This window comes from Stegodyphus dumicola, chromosome 2 (genome assembly GCF_044657685.1).
Source record: "Stegodyphus dumicola isolate Sdum_Otavi_A_Nest chromosome 2, ASM4465768v1".
Classification (NCBI taxonomy): domain Eukaryota; kingdom Metazoa; phylum Arthropoda; class Arachnida; order Araneae; family Eresidae; genus Stegodyphus; species Stegodyphus dumicola.
Genome location: NC_140769.1, coordinates 247557729 through 247578014, shown reverse-complemented (window position 1 = coordinate 247578014; position 20286 = coordinate 247557729). Strand labels below are relative to the sequence as shown.

At 33.7% G+C, this 20286-nt stretch overlaps 1 protein-coding gene across 1 annotated transcript in view; it reads right to left on the bottom strand.

The window, feature by feature from the left end:
* LOC118187530 (equilibrative nucleobase transporter 1-like) overlaps positions 1-20286 on the bottom strand; it is a 321014-nt gene that overhangs the window by 284020 nt on the left and 16708 nt on the right. The window contains exon 2 of the mRNA XM_085811987.1: positions 13826-14096. Within this exon, the coding sequence (XP_085668113.1) occupies positions 13826-14068 (243 nt within the window). The 5' untranslated portion in view covers positions 14069-14096. The remainder of the gene's footprint in view (positions 1-13825; positions 14097-20286) is intronic.

Here is a 20286-nt window from a genome sequence, read left to right as displayed (position 1 = left end):
TAATGCGAGAAACATACATACATTCATGTAGTTTCTTCATTATTTAAGTTCTTTAAATATAATGCAAAACGATAATATTTGGTGGCAACAATTCGAAATAAGATTCAATGCGTTTAGTGATTAGGCGCAAAATGATGTTTCCGAGATTAATAGACCTTTCGGGCTAACACCTCTTAGGCTAATAAAATAAAATAATATCCAGTTTAGAAAAAATAAAAGTCCACGAGTTATTCAGTGTTCCTTCGCTAACCATAGTCGAAAGAAGAAATGAAGCTATTAGTAAAGGGGGTTTTAAAAATAATATTTAATTTGCATCTACCTTTGTAATAAAATAAGTCTTCCTATTTAGTGAAAGTCCTGACTACCAAATTATAAATAATGCTTGCCAACGTCCAAGATGGAGGGGAAAACACTTTGAATTTCTTTTAGCGTACAGGACGTTATCACAGAAGGGGCTACTAATTTCGTTTTGGCATTTTGCGTTGACTCGGTATAAGCGGCGAATTACTTTTTAAATTTTTGCCACCAAATATTAGAGCCTTGTTTTATATTTAAAGAAATTAAATAATGAAGAATCTGCATAAATGTATGTATGTTTCTCGCACTGTGAAAAAACAGCGGCACCTGCAGTTTTCAATAACGTAAGTCTCCACCTAAATATGGGCATCTGGAATAACAAATTTGAAATTTGTCTCATTATCTTTTTCCTATTTTGTAAAGCAATTATGAGTTTTTGATTAAGAAACTCAACGATTTCAAAGCGAGCAATGGCAACACTATACGGGGGGGGGGAAAGCATGTCCAGCGCGCGAGACTGTGTATCGAAAACTCTAAAGTTATTCTCTTTTAAATATTTTTGGATATTTCTGTTGAATTGAATTTTATGGTTTAAGTACGAAAAGCATGATATCTAATAAATAAAGGTAGCACACAAAACGTTTAAAAATGCCTCTTTGGGCGTACATTAAAATCTGAAACCTTTCAGATTTTTTTTAATACTGCAAGTAGTATATTTGTATTATGTAAGTTCGTTTTTTATACCTTCTTTAAGGAAAACTTGATTAAGTGTACCTCATTTAGCTTACTACGTGCAGGCCAATAGAAGATTTTTCTCTTTTAAGAAGAAAGACGAATACAGTGAGGAAAAAAATGTATTCATACACCTTGCATAAAAAAGTTTTTAAGCCAATTTATTTTATGTAATACACATTTGTTTAAATTTAGATGAATGATAATATATTGGTTGAACTTTATGGAAATCAGAGAAGCGGAGTTCAAAATTTTTTTCAGTGTATTTAGGTTTTCCGAGTATTTCTCTGTTTCAATTGCCTTGTGGTTAATAATATGGCTTGATAAATTCTGAAAAAAAAAAAAAATGCATTAAATTGTTTTCTTTCATTTATCCACAAATTTAACTTTATCTGAAAAGCAGTTACAGTCCCAGTCAATTGAAAAAGGGTTTTTTTTCTTTCCTCTGGAGTTTTTTCAATTTAGCTGTTATATCCGTGAGAAAATACAGATCGCATAACCAATTATTATCGTCCAATTCTTTATAACTTTCGTTTCCGGATTCCAAAAACTGCTTTATTGGCGAAAGAAGTTCTACAAATCGTTGAAGTACTTTTTCCCCGCTAAGCCATCTAACATCGGAATGAAGCAATAAGATTCCATGTTCGTCATCAAGTTCATCAGTCAGCAATCAATTATTTTATAACGCTTTGCAAGTTATCTCTTATGACTATAAATGCTTACCATATTTTAACAATTAAGAAATATAAATGGATGGTTATTTTAAAAATGTTTTTGTTCATAGTGCCTAATCGGGCTGGCGAGCACATACAAAACGATCGGCGAGCAGAAGGTTGGGCACCGCTGATTTAGGGAATGTGTATGAAACTGGTAAAAATAAACGCTTCTAGTAATGCAATCTTTCAATGTGCGAGGTTCCCTTAAGTTGATTAATCAATTACTTTAGGTTTTGGATCTGTACTGTCACTTATTCTTTCCGTTTTCCCGCCAGAATTCAGTTCTCGTGTATTTCAGGTTTGAGTTCTGAGACTATAAGACACAGCGTATTCTGCCACTCCTGGTCATTGCACTAGGTCGCTATCTTAGACAAGAGTTCTTGTCTTCGGCCTAATTGCCGATATAATTTACCGACGGGAAAGTGGTTAGCAACTTTGACTGCCCTACCGAAGGGCCAGGATTTGAATACCGGTGAAGGCATGGATGTAAATTGTCTGTCCCTTCAGAAAAGGCTATCGAAGCCCACCTAATAGGTGCCACCATAATAAAGTGACCATCGCTTCCGGCTTTAGGTAATGACCAAAACCAATAATGGCTATTGCTCACCATTGTGTGTGTGTGTGGGGGGGATAATTCCACGCCGGTTAAGTTTTGAGCCAACTTCGCATTAAATTTATTGTGTAACCTTTGGCTACCAGTTTCTTTGAATTTAAATTTTACATTCGACACAAGTCATTTCGTCACAAATTATTGTCTGATTTGCAAGTACAAGGTGGGCCTTCCGTTTTTAATTTTAATCACCCTTCCCAAGTTTCAGTTGTTATTTTAGACTTAGCTATTATTCGCTTTAGTCTAGTCAGTTTAGATAATTGCTAAGCGTGTTAAACTCTACAAATAAAACTATGGCTCCGTTATATAGTCCCAAACCGCCAAGCTTATGATGAACAATCAAGCACGTTAACATGAAAGATATATGACGAAATAAAAGAATAGAATTCAATACGTGAAATAATAGAATAATGATACGTGAAGAAGTAATAGAATAATGATAGATGAAGAAATAATGGAATATAATAAGATACATGAAATAAAAGATATAATACAAATTTTTCTGGTATTTTAAGAAACTTAAAATTATTGGGAAAACCAGTGCTCACATGTGAAATACATTCTATAGAAAGCCTTCTCGCAGGAAATATGAATTGTTTGAAACACAAATCACATTAAAGAAATTTGATTATTTTCCATGCTGTGAAAAATGCTTTCGACTTTTCAGTAGCTAAAGTTAAGTATCCCTAACTCAGTCATGTAAAATATTATACTTCCAAGGAACTAAATTGAATTTGTAAAGGTATTAAAGAAGGTATATAATAGTATAAATGACTTTCATTTTTGCCATCTAAAAAACTTTGTTCAAGGCTACTAATCATAATATTTTGCTCCAAGAAATTATTAGGTTTGCTTACAGGAATTTCCCTCATAACTACATGAAATATGTGAATTGAATATGCAGGTTTTATGTGAAAACTACGATATAATCAAAAGCACAGCCCAAATAACAAGAACTTCTTGTGTTTTATTTTTAGAATGAATATAATCTTTTGCTAAATTTAACAGGAAGAATCATTAAAAAAAGTTGGAATTCATAGTATTTAAAAAACTGAAATTTTAATTTCAAAAAGGCGTAAACACGAATAATTTTCTTATTTAGAATATTTTATAACCATAAATATATGCTTACAACCAACAAATTAAAAAAAAATGACTTTTATCGACGCGCTATATATGTTCGGAACCTTTCCCTTTTTTTCGGGGGCGGGCAGTATTACACTTTTGAAATCCTTTCCTTAAGTATATTTACTCTTAACATATGTCCTACTATACTGAACGTTGATTCTTCAGAATTCTGTTGATGCTTCAGTTTTGAAATAATTTCAATTGTTTTATTTAGTTGTTTCGGTTGATTCTACATTTCTAAAAGTTTCTTCAATAGTTAATTTTTTTCTAACAGAGACCTCTATAATACATTTGACTCAGCTGCAATTAAAACAAACTGTAACTGTCGAATGATTAAAATACACACATGCAGATACTTCCAAACTATCCTCGAACGTTATGATATAAGAATGATGCGCTAAATTCACGCTGATGAAAACATTCTCGTATTTAAGAAGTCCTTTAATCTGAAAAGCTTTGTCTCAGCTTTCTGCTAAGATGTTTTTTTTTCAGGCAATTAATGAGATTTGTTTTATGAATGTACATTGGGAATGTTGAATGGAAGTCGCAGTGCCCTCTGACTGCGGGCTACGGATAATTTCGGTTAACAGAGGATTCCAATGCAAATTTCCTGCAATAGCCTTAGCCGTGAAGCATAGATAGTAGTTTTTTATTATTTTCCTCCAGAGGACGCACAACGACAGCCTAAGCATGACAACAAGCCTGTTGCCTCCATCAGGGTGTAGAGTATAGTAGAAAAAAACGAATTGGGAATTAGTTACGAATAATAACCACACATGTCCCTATTGGCGTTGCATATGGGCATTTTGTTGTCTGCCGTGTGGTAGAACAAGCGTTACCAGTTCTCTGAGCTTTGCTTTAGCAGTACACGTTGACAACTCATCACTGCTTACTGGCTATCTTTACTCTATGATATTTTATTCTTTCCATTTTATTTTATTTATTACCCACCGTTGCCATATCTCTTTGTAGATCAGATAAGAGCAGAAAATTCGATTTCGTATGTCGCAGTTTAAAGCAGAATGGAGTGCTAAATATTTTATCGTAGAATTGAATAACAAAGTATGTTTAATTTGTAATGATAAAATAGGTGTATGAAAATAATACAATATATGTCGTCATCACCAAACTAAGCTCTTGATACATTAATAAATTGTAAGAATTATGTTAATTTTATTAACAGTTAAATTTTAAGTTAAAGTTCCTTTCCTGTCAAATTCTTAAATTCAGCTTACTACTTCCGGCCAGAACGTAGTTTTGGAATCTTGCTGAATATTTATTGAGGAGGAGCGGTATTTAAACCACGAAGTTACTTACTGAGTTAGAGAGAATCAGAGTTTCTGATTTACGCGCGTCTGCCTTTTTGGCCACTCTCTCTCTCAAAACTGTTATTACGCTCGGCCGTACTCAGGCCCTTGCTAAGCTTCGTAGTCAAATAAGTTAAGGAGCCAACTCGATTTGAACCTTGATAGCTTCGGCTATACTTCTTTAGTTAATCTTAGTTTTAGTTAAAGTCTTAGTCTTTTAAGTTCAAGTCCAAGTGCGGGCTTTGCTTGTACACTCCCAGGCGGAGTTTGTTAAATCTTACTGGAATAATAAAGGGTTAGCTACCCTTCTATCTTGTTGTTTCTTGTCACCGAACTCAGGCGATTATTCGCTTATCAGTTCTTAGATTCTTCACTTCCAACATTAACTTAGAATTCCAAAGTAAGGAACTCTATACAATATTCGAAATTCACAGAAACTGAAAGATCGCTAAAACTGGAAAGTTTAAAACAAGGTTTTTTATCGCAGCGCAATTTATTCGTAAAAATGAAAAATTACAATGAAGCAGTAACTAAAATTAGCTTACGAATACTTATTTATTAGCTACTAAATAGAAATCATACACCGATGGTTAATTAATCAAATCATGTTTTCTTGTGCAGCCGAAGAAATGTGGCCATAGAAAATGGATTTGTTTCAGTTTTTCAGTCTGTCGGCAAAAACATATGTTAGAAGAGTTGAGAACATCAGGAGCGACATCAAGAATGAACAACAATCCAGTGGTTTTATTGGCTATTGACGAATGATATTGTCTGTTCGAATAATGGCGAGGCGTATCTAACAAAGTTCTAAAATAAATCTAAATTTCTACATGTGTGATTTAGCCGTACTTCTCTCTAAATCAACATTCCATCTAATTTAAAAGGGAATTTATTATAATACGAAAACATTTAATCTAATCTAAAATCAATTTAACATCTCATCCGCAGCATTCAAGCGGCTTCAAACAAATCGAAAAGCAAGTTCTAAAGTTCAGACAGTTGCCACTTAAAGCGAATTCTGTAACATAATTGGCGCTTGTACTGAGTTTGGGTTTGCCACTGAGAGGCAGGGGAAAATGTCTATTCGAACCGGAACATCGCTCGATGGAGGTGAATTCTGAGTTTGATATGAACAAAGAATTAACTTCTATAAATAATTTTGGAACACGTACAAGAAAAGATATCTTCAGGGAAGTCGACAATACGCTAATGCAGTACAGTTTGCAATGAAATCAGGTAAAATATGTCATAACTGATGATATGTGGAACAGGGAAAGGATTAGCGGGACAAAGTTTAAAGACTTGTGAAAAAGCTAAATACTCAACTCATCTATTTCAATGATTATTTAACAGTCCTCAGTCTAACAAAGTTTTATTGAACCACTTGTGCCAGTCTATGCCAAATAAAATTATTCATTTGCCCTCATAGACTTGTCATGGCTCTCATTGCCAATTTCCTGATATTTTGCTCCAAATGGGAAATTTTCCCAGAAGGATTATTAATTTCATTTTGGCATTTTGCGTCGAACCACTACAAGCATTGTTTCCCTTTTCAAATTGTTGCCAGCAAATATTAGAGCCCTGTATTATATTTAAAGAAATTAAATAACGAAGAATCTGCATGATGTATGTATGTACCTACCTCGTACTGTGATAAAACAACGGTACCTAGAGCCATACAAATTTGAATAGCGTAAATCTTCCATAGAATATGGGCATGTGGAATCCCTAATTTGAGTTTGAAATTTGTTTTTATTATCCATTTCATATTTTGTCACACTTCAACGAATTTTTGATTAAATCTCTCCCACCTTCTTGGCCTGCCTTCGTGGTGTAGTGGTCTGCTCGCTGAGCACGTATTCCAGAGGTTCGTAGTTCGATTCCCGGCGAAGGCGTTGCATATTTTTATCTTTCCTACTTCCAAAATACCTAATGTCTCTAGAAACTAAACGATTTAAAAGCGAGCAATGGCAACACTAAAAAAAACATCTTTATCTCCAGCGCGCGAGGCACTGTATCGGAAATTCTAAAGATATGCTCATTTTAAAATTACTTTGCGATATTGCCGTTGAACTGAATTTTATGGTTTAAGTGCGAAGAACGTGATATTTAATAAATAAAAGTAACACACAAAATGTTAAAAAAAAACGCCGCTTTGGACGTAATAATGTCAGAAACCTTTCAGACTTTTTATTATTATTAATATTTATTTATTTGCTGATTTTTGAAGCCGAAGATCCTGACCAGCCCTACCATATAACGCTTCGATAGATCAGCAGTAGAAAAGTTCTGTTGAAATTTTCTAACTTGAAGAAAAAAATGGAAATTGTTTTAAATGAGATAAACTTCTCACAACCGCTATGATTGAATAGTGAAAATTAGCATTTTCTACATACATCGTGGAGTACAGTAAAGAAATTAAAATTACACGGAAAAAACACAAATAACGTTAAACAAGTTGATTATTTTCCATGTTGTAAAAAATTTCAAATGTTAGGGAAATACCCATTCCAAAACATATTAGCAGTAAATATGTTTTCTGAAAACATAAAAAACAGTATTCAGAAAACATATTCGCTGCTAATATGTTTTCTGAACTTAAATTACAGTTACAACAGCGTGTTTTGGATATTTCTGCAAATGCAAAGACATTTTTATATTTCAAAATCCATTTGACTATACGACTGAAAAGCTTCCGTCAGACCTTCAACTGAAACTGACTGATAGGCGAAATGATGTATTAAAAACGATATTTAAAACTGTTATCTAATGCAGTTCTGTAAGTATCTTTCAGAAGATAAATTACAATCTTATTCACGGGGATTGGTCTATATTTATGAATACTTACTAGTGTCGAAACGAAGTGTGTAGAATCTCAATGCAGATCATTATTAACAAATGACCGTTCGTTCATTGTTAATCGTAGGAAGTGCTAACTTCGAACTTCAATATTTTGAAATATTATCTCAGAAGAAACAAATAATTGTATTCATCGCATTATTATACAATTTAACGCTTTCTATAATGATTTTTAACAATAAATGTAAATATATAAGTGTCAGCAAAATGTGCATAAACATTCTGCAAAAATATCATTTTCTAATTTTTTTTTTAATTTGTTTTTCGAGAGAGGAGGTACACGAGCCTAAACATTTTACTATCTGCGTTTCTTAGAAAATGTTTGTCATGCCTTGGGTCAGGTTATCGGAACATGGCGAGATCCATGAACGCTTCTAACACTTTGAGCTTTACAGCCTTTAACACTTAAGAAACATTTTGCTTTCGTAATTATGATAGCCATAAAAATGTTGTTTGCCAAATATGGTTTGCATTTATTCTTTAACAAACGAAAAACTCTAGAAGGAAAAAAATTTAATTAATTTTAATCTTTTTTTCTGCGTTGAAATTTAGGTAGCGATTAAAAAATTTATATGCTTCACTGCATATTGAATGTTGTTGCTGTAAAGCCCTTTTACATTTAAACACACGTTGTTAACTCATTTCTGCATGGGACATTTTATTTTCTATCATGGTCAATGTATTGGATATGTACGAAGTATCAAAGAGCATCTTATGGCGTTATCTACCTGTACGAAAAAAAGAGCTGTCCATCCTAAGAGAAGGATAACCTTTGCGAAGGATTTTATAAAAGAAACTTGCTAGTATTCACGTCACACATGGGGAAACCAATTATGTAGACAGCCCGTTATCTCGGATAGATGGAACAAATAAAACTCTCATAGAACTCGGGACGAACTTCCAGTATTCAGCAGTCTCTAAGCACTCGGGCATTGGCTAACCACTATTATTGTCGGAAATGTTAACTAACGAAAGTTGCATCTTTTTTTAAATTTAAGAAGTATATGTATCATTTCACAGGAGCTATATGACGTCATGTCAATAAAACATTTCTGTAAAACAGAGGAAACCTTTCTGATAGATAAGCTTTGGGTTAAGGTTTCTAATTTTTCGAACAATCAGTCCATGCCCTAAGCCGAATATTTTAGGAAATCATCCTCTTCCTTTCGTAAAAGAATTATTTAAAAAAAGTCTTGTCTAGAAAGAATTTTACATACTTCATAAGTTAGTTATATTGCTTATTATATTATCTTAACATAACTTTTTTTTTCTGAATTAAAAAGTATTTTTAAAATTAGAGTACATACAATAGAACCTCATTTATCCAAACCATGCAAATTACAACTTTTATCAGACAACTCATAAAAATTAAAAGTAAAAATAACTATTTACAATATTATCTAACGAATGTACGCTGAAGAGCCAAAACATTAGGACCACCTATTCAATAACGCGTTGCGCGACCTTTGACCTGCATAACAGCTGTACCTCGCCTTGGCACGGAGGCCAGAAGTTGTACAAAGACACTGGAGACAGGTTGTACAAAATGTCAAAACAGCGGTGAGGCAAAATCGACATATTCTGACATGGTGCTGTACTAGCTCTGAGCTGCTGCTCAATGACATCCCAAATGTGTTCTATTGGAATAAGATCCGACGAGTTAGATGGCCAGACATTAGTTGGGATTTCTCTTTATGCTCTTCGAACCACTCCAACATAGTTCAAGCCTTGTGATATGGGTCGCTTTTCTGCCGGAAGACTCTTTTCTATTTGGGAAGACAGATGACGGTAAGGGGCAACTGATCCGCAGTTATGTTCACGTAGGCTGCAACTTTCATGGTCTGTTCTACCAAAACTAAGGGTCCCAGAGCCGCTCATGAGAACGTCCCGCAAAGCATAATACCGCCACCACCAGATGACCAGCTGTAAAGGGGAGAATAATTGTTCGTCTGGAAGACGGCGTACACTCACACGATCATCGACGTGTGCTATCCAGAACACTGCAGCACATATTCACATTTTTAACACCATTTTGTAAAATAACAAAATAAATATTATTCTTAAAATTTTTAACTTTGTACATTTTCATGAGTAATAAAGAAATACATTTATGAAAATATATACGTTTGTAATTTTGGACAAATTTGAGCAGAATGATATGGAGACAGAAACAATTTATATTCCCAAATAAAACTTCAGAAAAAGTGACACATCAGTGGTACCTGCTGCCACAAACGTAAACGTTGCTGCAACACACCGGCGGATCACGAGGCCCTAGAAACAAACCTATCATGATCCACCGGTGGGTCATATGGCAGTTAAGGTTTTAAAACATTTTATAAATTAATTATTGTCTGCGAATTTTCCTATTTGGTAGCGTAGTAACGTTTAGCTAGCTTTGTACAGCAAAAATGTAATTTAAAATAATTCTATTAAGCAATGTTGATACTTTGAAATATTTTCTCATTAGACTTATTTTTCATTTCCTGTTCAAGCACATAATATATTAAATTCGCCTGCCTTTATTTTTGTGTTTTTAAAATGTAAAATACAGTGGAACCTCGAGATATAAGCACTTCTATATACGAGAAATTCGAGATACGAGGAAAGTATGAGCGAAACATTCGTCTCTAAATACCAGCATTGACTCGAGTAACGAGCAACGATCCAGGCTGTTGGTATGCGATTTCCAGATCGGGCTGGACTCGGGGAATCCCCTCGTCAGATCACTCAATGTTCCTTGATTTACATGTTTGTACACTTGTGAGTAAATTGTTTTTTACATTAAAATCAGGTACAAGTTGAGTCGAAAATTAATTTTTCTCAAAGCCCCTCTAAAGTTCTTAATGAAAACCGAAGTGGATGGCCTATTCAGATTCAGAGGGTCCAGAGGAAATGGCCATGCAAAGAAATTTATTCGAGAAATGTGCTGTAAACTATAACAAGACAATTGTAGCAGCTGTTTGGTTCGTTAAAAAAACATCTTTGAGGGAAATTCTGTGCAAATGATAATCTCGTCCCGAGATGATTCGTATTTTGAATCAACGTATTTTGAATACCACTTAAATTTTACCACTTCTAGAATTTTCGTGCTCAATCTTTCGGATTCAGAATCGATGAGTCTTTTATCAGTTACTTAATCTATACTGCTTTGAGACTAGATAAGCTCAAATATCATGTACTGTGTAATTTTAATATTTACATGTGATTTGACAAAATCTGGGATTTGTCTAACATTTTGGTCTGAGTTAAAGAAAGAAGAGCAAATTCTTGCTCTTTAATTCATTTAACAAAATTAAGTATTTACACTTATCTCAAAGGAAAAGAATGAAAATTGAGAAATTGAAGGAAAATTTAGGAATTCAAGAATAAATAATTACTGAAACTAATGTAAGTGCATGTAACAATGAAAATCTCGCAAATATTTCGGATTTTCTTCCAAACTTTAAATAACTTCTCCTAAAATCTCTTTCAAATTTTATCACAAAGTGTATGCTTTCTCAAGTTAAGTTACCTAATGCGAATCATATCATTTCTAATGAACGTCGAGAAAAATTACACAATACTTCAAAGGGAAAAACGCAATAGATCTTCGGCTTACATCTCCGAATCTTAGTAAATTGTCCTTGTTATTTACGGTATTGGTATGAAGTTATAAACGAATTAAAAATCTGCATAAATTAAATCATATTTTAATTATACAATTTACATCACTATTTATTGAATGAACGTTTTTCGTTTTTAGAAGCCTTTCTCACTGAAATAATTTTTAAATTATCTAGTACATCGTAAATACTTTCTAAATTATAGATTTTTCAATAGGCTAAAGAACTTTTACTCTATTTATAATTAATTATTTACAATAAATGTGCCTTGGAAAGGAGTTAAAATTTTCATTTTTTTAAAGTAATATGTGTTTTTTTCACCAATGCATTTGTTGTTCAAACATATTAAACATATATTTTTAATTAAAAGCTTATTTTAGATTTCTGTACTAAAATATAAAAATTTAAAATATAAGTAAAAACGTACGCATCAATAAGCTGTCACTAAATAAAGTCCTGAATTAAAAAAATTAGCAGATCTCTGAAATGAGGTAATTTGCAGTAATTTTTATTGATATAAATGTAACTCCTTATAATATTACACTTCTTGCTCAAACGATAGGCAACAAAGGCAAAACACGGAATCAAACCAAAATGTTTAATGTACACGCTTGAAATTGATCCAAGAAGTTTTGAGGCATTACTGTACCACATAGCAAAAGTCCAAATGGGTCGGAAGAATGTGCAATGGAAATATCACGCTAATAACGGGTATGATATACACTAGTTAAAATGCTGCTTGATAATGGCGAGTCAAGATGGCAATAAGGACATTGATTACCTGTTGTGGCTATTCATCTCCTAACATACCCAACTCTAAGTGATTCAGTTGGTGATCTTGCATAAATGTCGCGTCAGTACCCATTACAGTGCTAAAAGGAAGCACAAGAGGGTGTAGAATTTCTTCGCGATTTCGTATGTATGTGATGGAATCACCAGGAATCACGTAGGCGTCGGTGCAGCCGGTCGTTGCTATAACAGCTATACAAGTAAGCCTTCTTCTCTGTAATGGTCTCTTTCGACGATGGTTGGCGCCAGATAGCGTGTTCCTGGTCCTCGCAATATCATTCCCCCTTCGGAAATCGTTCTGAATATTAAATCCAGACTCATCCGTCCAACGTACTTGTCTCCAACTATGTTCACGGGCCCAGTTCAACCGCGCACCGACATGCGATGGGGATAAAGGTCCCACGTCACAAATCGCAGGTCGTCGGGTGCACACTCCACTTCATGCATTCGACGCGACGCAGTTTGGCGGTATATGGTCCATACTACAGCAGTAGAGAGATGTGACGCCAGTTATCATGTTGTTATTGATCTACATTGTCTTGCATTTAATAACAGAAAGTAATCGTCTGTCGTTGTGGTAATCCTCCGGCGCCCAGACCCACGTCTTCTGCAAAGGTTTTGGTTCCTTTAGTAACGATTCCGAAGCCTATTGATAACATTACGATGCACATTCAGCTCTCTCGCAACAGCGGATTCTTTTGCATCAGTTTGCAACATCTTGACAGTCCTCCAACGGATTTCATCCTGCAAATGGTACCTTCGACTCATGCTTTACGCTTTGGCTGTCTCGGATTACATGGAACCATCGCTGCCTACGAATTGAATGCATAGGTCCGGCATGCCCCTTTTTAAAGCGTTGGTTGTGGTGGGAATAAGGAATAGCGTTTTATGGTAATTTTGGTTGCTTGTTTGCATTCGGCGAATGCAACCTCATATGTAAATTGTATGTTTTAATTCCCATTTTCACATTCGTGGTTTTCTTTTAGAGTTTGTTGCTTATTTTTTGAGACGAGTATATATATATGCGAGGCAAGTCATTAAATACTTCAAGGCAATTGGGAGGCTGGAAACTGAAATTGGAATTGCTATACTCAGAAACAGAACTGCCTTGCTTATCTACACAGCGAGAACTCCGCAGGACTGGCTAATTTGCTTCTCAACTTGGAAAGAGATTGTTCCCATGTCATCCGTTTTAATGAGATATTAATTCCATACATACTAACTGGAGTTCACGCTCTGTTAATGAAGAAATGTTTCGCCAAACCGAATAGTACGATTTATTTAATCAAATTAATACTTTAAATATTTTTTAAATGCCAAAGGAGAAATCAAAGACGTTGTAAGGAAACCGTTAACTCTATAGGTATAATAATGAACAAATAATAACGAAATAACCAAGATGTAACAAATTTGATAGAAGTTCCAGTGTCTTAACTAGTGATGTATGCGAATAAGTAAAATGACCATATCTGTGCTGACTGCGTTTCTTTATACTTTAAATTAACGGAAACAAATATTTTTAAATGTACATTGATTTTTAGGATATCCTGTATTAAATAATTAAAAATTATTTTAAGATTCAAATATGTTGTGAGCAATAAAATCACAGATATTTAGGTTAAAATAACACGCCAAATAATGATTATTGCAGAAATCCAACAACAATCAGCGTTACATTTGTAAATTTTCCAAATTTTTTAAATCAAATTTACAAATATGACGCTGATTCTTGTTGTTTGACTTTTCCAATAATCACAGATAATGCAAGAAAAATATACTCACATTGATTTTCTGTGTAGGAATCTCAGTTGAACTTGTAAACCTCGACTCGTTTTCACTATGTGACGCATTCCATAAAGAAACATTCATCAAAGAGGTTAAGCCATCTGTTTTGCAAACAGTTGAATAAATACCTTCTTGCCTCAGCATGTAGTGAAGCGCCGTCCACCCAAATATGCAACCAGTAAAGATGTATGTTTCGAGAAGTCCATACCAGAGGATAAAATACCGTGTAAATTGTTTCATGATGGCGTTATAATCTTACTCGATTTACCTGAAATGAAAAATAAGCAATGAGAGCAGACAGATAGAATAATTCGGAGAGGTTCATTGTCAGCAAAGCGCAAACTGTAATTGTAAAACAGATTAGTGCTACATGTAACTCAAGTTGTCATACGATACTTTAAACCTCACAAGCGGTTTAGATATCCCCTTACTTTTTCCTTTAAAAATTGTATTATTCAAATATTCTTTCTCAAACAAAAAGTACATTTCTCCAAAAGAGGGATCCTTTGCTCATAATAATCACGTTTATGTTCATTGGATCCATGGAGATCAGGTGGTTCAAAACTAGTCTATCTATCTCCCTGATCTAAAATCTGTTGTTTCCAGCTTTCTCGGATTATATACGGAACCATCGCTGCCTACGAATTGAATGCATAGCTCCGGCACGCCACTTTCTAAGGGTGTTGTGGTGTGACTAAGGAATAGCGTTTATGGTAATTTTGGTTGCTTGTTTGCATTAGGCGAATGCAACCTCTACCTCATATGTAACAGGCTCAATATATTATTATGAACTTATGTATGAACTATATGTATGTCATTATTATGAACTATATGTATGTATTATGTAACAGGCTCAATATATTATGTACTATGTAAGCATGTATATATATGAACTACGTATGTAAGCATGTATATGTATGAACTACGTATGTAAGCATGTATATGTATGAACTATGTAAGCAAGTATTATGAAAGGTCTATGTATTATGAACTACTTGTATATAAGCATGTACTATGAAATATGTAACTATGTAAGCATATATTATGAACTATGTAACTATGTAAGCATATATTATGAACTATGTAAGCATGTATACAGGACCAATGTATGCCCTTATAGGCCCCATGAGGTGTTGCCTCGGATAGTTGCGGAACCTGGACTAGAACCGAATAGTCTTAGTAAGCCGCACGGGTGTCCAGATTCTGCTCTCAACTCAACTCAAATCTACCTCATATGTAAATTGTATGTTTTAATTCCCATTTTTACATTCGTGGTTTTCTTGTAGCGTTTGCCGCTTATTTTTTGAGCACGAGTATACATGCGAGGCGATTCGAAGTCATTAAATACTTTATGGCAGTTGGGAGGCTGGAAACTTCAGCAAGTCTGCTTCCTGAAGAACATTGCGAGGACAGATATGAGATCACAGGGGAAATCGAGAAACAACTAGAAAACAAGCATCCAATGGACTAAAAAGTGGATTTTGAATGACGATGATTGTGGATAAAGGTATCAGGACTGGTATTCCTCTTTACTTGCTTTGGAAACATGAACTGTCCTGATTCGGAACAGGGAACTTACTGAAGCTATGTTCAATAAATTGTGAAGTAGACAATACACACAGGAAGGGTATACGAAACCCTTTATTTTTCTCTCTTTACAACGATTTCCGGAACTTCGGAATACAGAGACCAACCACTTGTGGTCTGAACGTAAGAATATAAAAATATTAACTAAAACTCTAACTAAACTAACCTTGGATTAATAAACAAGTGCCTAACTCCAAGATTGGCCGTTAATTAACAAAAAGCCGTATGTAGTACAGAGAGGTGCTAAAACTACGATACGTTTAAAATTATCACGAGGATTAAACCTCTGGCCTTGAAGGCAACCAGCAATCGAGTAAAACTACTATGGCAAGCGGCCTGCTTCTAATAACTCCTTCCTCTCTCTTGCTTGGCAAAAAGCCACAACTTAAGTACTTGGCGTTAGCAAGACAAATTTGCATAAATAAGTTAAAAGCTTTTAATTCTGACCGGAAGTAGAAAATAAGAAGTGATAGTAAAGATTTAAAATAAAATAAACGTTAGTAAAACTTAGGATCCTTACAAAGGGTGTAGAAACTGGCCATCATGTATTGAATAACTGAGTTGAAGGAAAATTTACATGTAAATTTGTAAAAAGATTTAGTGATAGACAAAGACTAGTTAGATACCAGAATAGAAATACTAGATCGTTAGTTATCAGAACATCAACAGAAAACATTGAAACAATAATGTTTATGAACTTAATATATAGCTTAAGTAACGGGTTAAGTGTAGAAACATAACTTAAAAGAGCCTATGAATAAATAACTCAACAGCATTACTGTAATTAATTTATAAATGAATCGTAAAATATATAAGGAAGCTATAAAAATATTTTACGTTATTGTTTACTTTGAAGTTCTTTATATTCGCATTATAGTTATTTTCAGAATATTTCCGTTTAACCTCACTTAAATAATTTAAATACCTCCTGAAAGTTTTGAAAATTTAGTTTTCAACATTTTTCAACATAATTGCCGCCTTTCTTGACGCATATACTGAGACAACTTGACGTGATCTAACGTGACATCAGAGACGTTTGGTTCAGATTCGTTGTTTGCGACATCAGCGACAATTCTGGGATAGTCTGATTTGTGACATGACATCCTTCTTTAATTATCCAACTATTGCAATTAATTTGTAATAGCAAGCAAATTATGAATTAAATTGCATTTATAATATTGTAACTTTACAGAATTTCTGGTTACATTTTAGTGATTCTGAGCAGTCTACATTTTAACATCCAGGGGTTTTGGCAGTCAAACTTATTTTATTCGTTTTTAATTCATTTTTATTCATTTATTCATTCATTTTTAAACCGTAAGTCTGCAATAAAATATTCAAGAGGTATTTAGCCATGAAATCTTTCTGAAGGTCTCTGAGAGGATACAAATAGTTCTTTTTGAAGAGATTTTAAAAGGAAGATTTCTGTCGAAATGATGTCAAAGAATGTTGTGGTAAATCAGAATGCACTTCACAAATTTATCATTTTCGTTTTCAGGCAAAATAGGAAGAGTGACTGAAATTGAAAAAGGCTTTTTATGTGTTCAGCATCTGTATCTGATGGTTCTGCTTGATCTCTCTTACGCAGCAGAAACATTCAACGTAAAAAAATCAAGCAACAAAGTAACGATTTACTGTCATTCTATATTATGTTTCAACAGTATTTTTATTATGCGACGTATGTATGGCTGAACTTCAAAGGAAAAAGCGTTCTTTTCACAGCAGTTTCATCCATTTGACAGAACACAATAGAGAAAATGTTGCAAATTCATTTTTTAACCATGTACAGTAAGAAAAAGTGGATCCAAGTGCCGTATTAGAAATAATCATCGTTTAGTAACTAAATCTCATACACAATCAAACAGTTAAAATTAGTTACATACAAATTCTCTATACCATCGTGATTATTAGTTATGGAAAAGAAAAAAAGGAAGTATTTGCTTTGTTAATTTATAATATTAGAGGCCCGGTGGCGCAGTGGCTGGCGCATCGTGCAGCAACACCACAGGTCCGGGTTCGAACCCCCGGCTGGGCAAGGTAGATTCAGCCTTTAATCCCTTGGGTCGATAAAATGCGTGCCAAGTTCGCTTGGGGACTAAACACTGGAACTTAGAAAACATAATTTACATAAAATATCCATGTACCTACAAATAATTGCATCGACAACATGCGTTTTCCAGGCTTTAAAATTTGCGAATGCATATTATCATAATGAGATAAGAGAAGGCATGAAGAATATTTTTACTTTTATATTTCATATTTTTAAATAAACAAATTTTGTAAAAATTATGAAAATTATTATGAGTTAAGCCATAATTTTTAGCTTTTGAAAGCATAAGTGGTAAGTCTGTCAAGTTTTATTTGTGTCAAATAAAAGGGTCTTTCGCATCCTTTCCCTGTCTTTGTGATGCTTACAAGACATAGCGATAATTCCCGAATAGTCCCTGCAATTCTGTTTCGTACTTCCCACATCGTACGTTAGCAAAGAAGACGAAACGTCCACAGTTAAAGTTTATTGCAATATTTCAGCCCAAAACATAATTTGTTTTAAATTTTAAAAAATACAAAAATTCAGTATCAGTTTGTTGTAACTGTAACTGCATTTATTGATATCTGAGACTGTTTTTAAACTTTATTCCATATTCATTCAGTTTAATATAAAGGTGCACTCATGTCGTCATACTCACAAAAAAAAGTTTTTTTCGTCACGTAAAGGGACGATGGACTTTAAAATAGCTAAACATCAACCGAAATATTGAATTTGATTTTTACTCTCGTAATATTTCATATGCGTAACTACATCGTATGCAAAAAACCTAATTCAAATATTTTAATTTTTAAAGAAAAAGCCAATAAATAAAGACAATAAATTTGTAAAAAGACATTAATTTAGGAATTTACTATGCTTTCATGTTTCAACATCCTGATTCGCCGGTTCGTATCACGTTACCCCAAGTGATCTTATCTCACGTAAACTACGCTAAAAAAATCTAATTCTCTCAGTAATTATCTACATTAATTTCAAGTTACATCTTAAATTAAACCTTATGGAATACAAGTTTAAATGCAAGAATTATTTCAATTCGTACCAATTACTTACTCAGAAATCCAAGCATTTAAAATGTATAAACAATGCAAACTTTGCCCTTTAAATTTTGGAGAAAATGTTAAAAGAAAATGTATTTCAACAGTTATAATTTATATATTTGCCCAAAAGAAGTATTTATTTCTAAAAAATAGGCTAGAAATGTCAGGATTGACAACTATTAATGAATTTAACTTTGGTTATGCAAATGCTATACGCGTAGAGCGTGTGGAAACTCGTTGTAAAATTGTAAAGCATTAGCGTTGAAAATATTGTAAAGCATTAACCCATTAACCGCCAAAACTACAAGGAATGGTTCTTTTCTCATGAAAATAATAACGAATATTAAAGTAAGCATTTATAACATAAATTTACATTGAAAATAAAAAAATGCTCTTACCTGTGGAAAACGCGAGTGTTGCGTTCGCGCAACGTCAGCGGAATAAGACTACGGATGTTTAGTGAATAGGATTGCACTCGTGTGACGTTTCTTTTGAGTGGAGCGCAGGATTACTTTTTAGCTGTATAACGTTTTATAAATCTACAAATCACTTTACTTGTAATTAATTTAATATTAAAATATACATTGTATTTCTTTTACAAATACAGATTATATCAATTGAAAGATTCAAACATGAAAAGCTTGATTACAATCATGATGTAAAGCTACATTACATACTTTGCCTCTATAAACAGCCCGGCTATGGTACTCTTTACAATAAAGTTTTTTGTTACCAACGGACTTTACGAAAAAATGTCTACCATCTCCATGCAATGGTTTTTGAATGCTGAATTTAGTAGGTCTTCCTGTTGCTGATCTATTATTGGCTGATTCTACACTCTCAATAGGAGTTTTCAAAAGGAATAATGCATTCTCGCGTCTGAAATCCAAAAGAGACTTTATATTTCCAGTAGTAAAAAGTGGTGATATTTAGTAAGTTTAAATATGGTCTCACCTCATGTAATTTATCAGTATTGTCAATTTGACTATTGTCAAATGCAAATTTTGCTTCATATTCATGTACTGCAAACGTGATATCGTTTCTCGTACAACTGGAACAGAAATGTCCTTATCAAAAGACCAATACATTTTTTCTTGAGGTAAAGAATGATATCCTATTGCAATAATATTCCAATAAATCTTCTCATATAGGCTTCAGATGCAAAAAATTCTGGGCGCTTTTTTTTTCGCTGAGCGTATATATTTGTCTGTTCAACGAGAAGAGAGTAAATATCTAAACCAAAACGAAAATCGAAAATCTGTGCACTAGTTTTACCTTGTATTTTGTCTTTTATAATTTCTCTTCTATCTCTTTCTTCATGTTCTTCCTGAGACTTAAACTTTTTAGTATGACTATAACTGCTTTTAGAAATCTGAAACTTACTTCTTACGTGAATTTCAACTTCCCCAGCAGTATCGTTTGGTAAAATATCATTATCATTATTTAAAACATTGCCATTCCTTTCTTCTTCGTCACTAGATTCTGCAATTTCTGGGGGAACAACAACAATATCAGTTTCATTCTGGTCACTATTAACATTATCATCATCTGTTTCTTCATCAACAAATCTTTGAAGGGCTTCTTCTAATGTAAGATACCTCGTTCTAGCATTTTTAAACAACCAGAACATGAACCAGAACATCGAAAGGAATGAGTGAAAAGGGAGATTGACTACCCGTTTCCTGCTGACGTTGCGTCAGCGCAACACCTGTTTTCCCTTAATTCCCAACACAAATATAAACCTCTGACTGATGTAATGTTCTGATAAACGGTGACCTTGACCA